Source organism: Sinocyclocheilus grahami, unplaced genomic scaffold (assembly GCF_001515645.1).
Source record: "Sinocyclocheilus grahami isolate Dianchi unplaced genomic scaffold, SAMN03320097.WGS_v1.1 scaffold120.1, whole genome shotgun sequence".
Classification (NCBI taxonomy): Eukaryota; Metazoa; Chordata; class Actinopteri; order Cypriniformes; family Cyprinidae; genus Sinocyclocheilus; species Sinocyclocheilus grahami.
The window spans coordinates 401,218-407,431 of record NW_015505299.1 but is presented as its reverse complement, the minus strand read 5'-3'; the positions used below and the strand labels follow the sequence as shown (position 1 = coordinate 407,431).

General features: G+C 37.4%; 1 protein-coding gene across 1 annotated transcript in view; it reads left to right on the top strand.

The window, feature by feature from the left end:
* Positions 1–348: 348 nt before the first annotated feature.
* Positions 349–6,214, top strand: part of LOC107589757 (peroxidasin) — a 65,027-nt gene continuing 59,161 nt past the window's right edge. Inside the window, exon 1 of the mRNA XM_016278280.1 lies at positions 349–619. Coding sequence (XP_016133766.1) covers positions 357–619 — 263 coding nt within the window. The 5' untranslated portion in view covers positions 349–356. The remainder of the gene's footprint in view (positions 620–6,214) is intronic.

The following is a 6,214-nucleotide window of genomic DNA, read 5'->3' as shown; positions in this document are numbered from 1 at the left end:
GCTGAAATGATAGGGGAGGGGGGTTATTACAAAACTGAAACACCAAAGTTATTAATTATTGGTATATTTAATTATAGATCTGTATATTGATTTTTTTTTTTTTACATATTTTACCGGTTTTTTTTTTTACACTTATTTTTATATATATATATATATAGTTTTCAGTACTATAGCTCTCCACAGTTGTCTGCACTTGAGAGGGTTTAATACTTAATAGAGAATTTAAGTATGCATACTTAGACTGCGTACTACGTCGATGCCGGTAACGCACGTACTTTGAAGTGTGTAGTATGCGAAAGTTTAGTAGGATGGGCTTTTCTCGTGAAGATGATTGAGGAGGCTCTGATTGGTCTTGCATGCCGCACACGGGCTGTAACACTGCCCTACTTCCCACTGGATTCCTGCACACCGCTCTCACGGCGCACTGGCTGGTCATGGCGTTGCGGACTGTCCGAAACGTACCCTGTGTTTTAAGTGTACTCGGCGTGTTGCTCCTCAGCAGTGGCCCATCCCGAGTCTTCTCATGTCCGAGCCGCTGTTTATGTTTCCGTACCACTGTCAGATGCATGCATTTAAACCTGGAATCAGTGCCCGCTGTTCTTCCTCAGACAACAATCCTGTGAGTACACTACTCTTTTTTTTTCTCTGAGAGACACTGTCGTTAATGTCTTTTGTGTGCTTACCTGCTTTGTTTGTTTGTTTTTCATCTATTGTTACAAATATTACAAACTAGTAGTTAGTACGTTGTCAGTGTAATTCTTATTGTTGAGGGTCTGAGTCAGAGTTGCGCTCACCGGATGCATACTAAGTACAGATGAGTCTAAGTGGCAGCGTTTCGCTCCGTGCTCTGATTAACGTTGCGTTCCTCATCTGGACTAGTCTTTGTCTCACAACTTTAACCCTAAACCTACCCACCCAGGCAGCATTGTGGGCGTCATAGTAGCGATTCGAGTCAGCTAGATGCTGATGCATACTCAGACTCAAATGATGCATGTACTTATATGATGCTCTTAATTACTGGAGCATATGCCATGGGGCCTGTTCCAGTATGAGACAATATGCCACTTGAGAGCACGTGTTTGTGCCACGGAATAATAATAATAACAAAGTAATATAGTAAAAATGACTTTTTATAGCAATTGTGAGTTTATATCTCACCGTTCTTGATTTTTATTTTCAAAACTGTGAGTTTATGTCCCACAAATCTGAGTTTACGTCCTTGTATTTCTGAATTTATATATTTAGAATTGTTTCCATTGTGCAGATATGAACGTGCATTTTGTAAAATGCTTATAGCTTAATAGAAATCACTACACTGCGTTGACTTAATAGACATTTAGAAGTTAAAGTACTTGTTTAAGTAGGTGCTAAAAATCTAAATGTGTAAAAAAAAAAAAACCTTTTTGAGTTTTTAAGTGTGTCCCATCTGGGTAATCAAAAGTTGTGCACGCTTGTGGTCTTCAGGCCCACTTGAACACTTTGGCCAAATACTGGTGAAATCTCATGTAGGTGGACAGATGCAAAGACTGCAAGTGTGGGGCTTGGGACAGGCCATTACAGAAATGCTGCATGTTATGTGCTACAATGCTGTCTAGATAGGCAGCACACTGAGGTTTTGAGTCGTAGCCAGTGGCAGTCCAGATGAGTGGATCCTATCGTGTTCAGCTCACAGACTTCAGCACTGACATGGTTAACGAAACTTGACAGTGTTTGCAAAGAAAGGTCAAAACCTTTGCATGTGCTTTTTTCATTATGTGTGGAGATTGAGTTGTTGGTTGAAATGAATCATGATCGTGTGTGTGTTTGTGTTGGGTCGGTTTGATTTTGATTGAGCCCATTCGTCACAAACCATTTTGATTTGTGTTATTGTTGAGAGTTATACATGTTTTATAGCAAGGATGTAACCAAACACATATTGGTGGATCTGAAACGGGGCTATTAAATAGCATTGTATTCCACATAAGGGTGGGAAATAATGCACTTTGTGAGGCCCTCTGATTTCAGCCATATGCAGCACTTTGTCAAAAATTAAAAGGAATTATAAAATGTTCATTTGATTACATTTAAGATTAAGTTAATGTTTTATGACCTCATTTGATTATCACCATTTTTGGTAATAAATTTGTATTTAATCATAAATCCAGAAAAATTAAAAGACAACACAGAAATTATATATCATAAACTTTTTTTATTTATTTTTTTATTTATTTTTTTTACAATAAGAGACTATTATACATGCTTTTCGATTATTAAAACAGAATCCCGAAAAAATTAAAACACAGAATTTGGGAAAAATAAAACAGAATTTAGGAAAAAAAATAAAACAAATGTCATTGGACCCTAAAAATGTAATTTTTGTTGAACTTCTAAAAAAAAAAAGGTGTTAAATTGCATATGTTTCAGGATTTCAATTAATTAGCATGCTTTTCGATTACAATAATTTGATCTAATTATTACAACGGAATCTTGAAAAATAAACGGAAATGAAAGAATTTGGGGAAAAAATAATTGGAATTTGGAAAAAAAAATACAACCGATTTCATTGGGCTGTAACTTTGCTCAGTCTGTATCACCTCTTATGGTGTAAAGTGTTGCCTTTGAGGCTTTGATGTAATTGTAACAGTAACAGCATTGTTTTACACAGTCTCTCCTGACTAATGAATGAATGAATGTTTTTTTCAGCAGCTTCTTTAATGAAGTCTTTTATGTGGGTCACTGTGTTAAAGCTCCGTGTTTCAGTCTCAACAGGAACAGTGTGAACTCATGACCAGATGCATAATGATGCTGAATATCACACCATCAGTCTGCGTCTGAACCTTTTGGCAATTCAGAGCTGATGTTTTATAGATAGTAAGACAGAAAAGAGTGGATCCCAAATTGCTCTGAATTTGCAATGCATTCCTCGGCTGGTTTTAATAGCCCCATGTGACAGTTGTATGCATTTGTTTCCAGACCCACAATGCATCTGTGCAACTGCAAACAGACAGAGGCCTGCATTCAGATTTGTGGCTGATTGCAAAGGAGTGACTTAAACTCAACGGGGATGCAGAGTGCTCTCCATTAGCAGAACTCCACATCTGTCTGCAAGACGCCCATCCAGAAACTGAAGCCTCTTGCCTTCAACAGCGCTGGCCACAGCTGAAATCCTGATTGAGGCCAGCACATTATTATGCTTTTGAGGTCTGTCGTTGTGTCTGAGCAATAGGAAAGTGTGGTGTGAAACTTTGTGTACTTTTTAGACTCTTCATTTTGGGAGAAACATAGGGCCCTGAGAAATCAGTTTTATTTATTTATTTTTCAAAATCCCATTAAGTTTTTTTTCCCAATTGGTACGTTTTTTTTTTCCGGCATTCCATTTTCAGTTTAAATGTATTGTATGAATTGCCCTTACTATGGAATAAAAAATACGGAGTGCATATTTACATTTAGTGAAAAGTGGCTGTAGAACATTAGCGCCAGTGGCGCAGATGGATAAGCGCTTGCCCTTGGCTTTTTGACGCGAATTTGTCATTGTGTTTTCTGACTTGATATATTGTTTTCAGAATTGTGATTTGTTCTGCACTTCTCTGCCACCGTAGTGTTCACCTCGTCTACTTGTGATCCGATCAACCAAAACCCATCTTAAATACCAGGTGTAAACAGGGCCCTTGCTTTCCTGCGATTGATTTACAAAAACAGCAATAAATTAATTCAGTAATTTCACAGCTTGATAGTTAAAACGGTTGCGGCACATCTGCATTGCTGTTGCTGTCAATCTTTGGCTTTCCAGTAAAGAGTCTCTCTCCCTTTCCATATATTATGTAATACAGACAAAGGCGGCGGAAGTATTAGCATTAAGATACAGTAAGAATGAATGTGATCATTTGGGCCACTTTTCTGACCATGTTAGAATAAAATGGCAGCCTTTAGCCTATTATAGAGTCTGTTGGCAGTAATTCGTTGCTTAGAAGGCATGCTGTTGTTTCACATGAGTTCACTATAACAGAATGTTCAGTATTCATTTTTCCAGTGTCTAAATGAGCTTAACAACATCCTGCTCCAGTCTGGCACGAGTCAACACTGTATCTAAAGAACGTCAGTGACTCTTTCCACCACTGGATCATTTCTTTTCCACCTGCTATCTCAGAAGGATCCTGTCAAGCTTTACCTCTTTACCATATGTGGTACTACTGTTATCTTTAATATTGTTCTGTTGTTCTAATTTTAGCAGGCAAAAATAGTAGAAATAGTTTTTGCAGAAAACTGTCTAACTCTTACTTTAACAGGGTTTTTGCGGGTCCTTTAAAAGTCTTAAAGGGATAGTATTAGTTCATCCAAAAATTACAATTTCCTTTTACCCTCTGGCCTTCCAACATGTAGGTGATGCCTTTTTACTTCAGAAGAACGTCAAAAAAAGCATAACAGGCAACACAAAATCCTGACGATATACTGAGGGTTTTATGAAGAGAAACAATCAGTCTGTGCAAGAAACTGAACATTATTTACAACATTATTACCTGTAATCCACAGCCTCAGGCAAACGGGGAGATCCGACTATTTTCTGCAAACTGGTTCTTTTGGACAATTTGTTTCTAATGCAAATGACCAGTTTACCAATTATTTTATGTTAATAATGCACTGGTGTAACAAATACACAATTATTATTATTATTAAAGCACCCAATAATGATGTGAAACATGATTGTTTTACATGTATAAAACATGTAAAGTGAATAAACTAGTCCTAATCAGCTTAACCTTTTATGAGAAATCATAAAACCTTAATTTCACTGCTTCATTCAAGTGCTGGGTTCACGCATGCTCATATCAGCGGCTCATCGGTCTTCGGTCCAAGTCGAACAGTTTCCTCAGTTCACTGATTGTTGGAGGAACTGAAGCGCTGAATGAGTTGGCAAAAACTGGCATCATAGGATCATATGCACTGGTATATTGATGGAGTGACTGTCGGGCACGTATGAAAGTAAGTTTTGATTGAGTAACTTGTAGATCTGTGCTACTCAAGCCATGAACTCTAATAAATAAATAAATGTGATCGGTGCACATTCAAAGCAAAAATGCACTGCTGTTGTGCGTTTTACAGACTTGAGGTTTCAGAGCAGTTTTCAATCGATGAAAACCATGCATTTGTGCCAAACGATTTCTTATAAGTGTCTTTGTAAAGTATTCTGGGCTTGATTGTAATCCAAGTATTGTGTTATGCATAAAACATGTTTTCTGGATATATTTTGGTTACACAATACACTGAATTTGGCATTTAATTCAACATAAACTCGTGTGGCTTGTGATCACCAGGAAAAACTAAGAAAATAGCACATTGAATAAATAGATTTTACTAGTATTGGCACAAAAATCTGCCCATTGCCTTTCTTTAAACATTTAAACATTGTATGTTATTATATATTTCAATGCAATGCTCTATGTATAGAGATTAAACATGTCTTCAGTATTTTAAACTTGCAGTTACCATGATTTGCAGTTGAATGTGACCCACAGCCTGTTTATTTAAGTAAACAAATCTGTGCTACATATAGATAGATAGATATTGTATGGGTTTGCTCTGCATTAAAGGGGTCATATGATGCGATTTCAATTTTTCCTTTCTCTTTGAAGTGTTACAAGTTCTTGGTGCATAAAGAGGATCTGTAAAGTTGCAACGACTAAAGTCTCAAATCCAAAGAGATATTCTTTAAAAAAAGTTGAGTCAACCACGCCTACCTAAAACAGCTCGTTCTAACACGCCCCCACATGTCTACGTCACTGTGTGGGAAGATTTGCATAACGCCGCCCAAATGTAGTATTGTTGCTACTGCCATGTCGTGAAGGCGCCGTGTGTTTCGTTGTGAAAGCGAAACTACTTTGTTTGGTCTTCCAAAAAAGTACACGACTAGAAATCAGTGGTTAAGTTGTATTTACAACACTGTTCCAGAACACTTCAACCCAAATATTCAGATGTGTGCAGCGCATTTTATGGAGGACTGTTTCCTGATCCTGGGAGAGTAGACTACAATGCCGGCTGTTCTGACTCACAGACTGTAAGTAAGTTTTTTATATTTAAAGAATTTGCCACTGATGATTCAAACGCGAGTTTTGAGCAGTGTAGAGTAGCACTTGTTGTTTGTCATTTCTCCGATCACAAATGCAGACATGGTTTTATGTTTACGAGGCGCGATGCAACACGTAAAAAGACAGTATAAGTCATTATAATCCGTAATTAT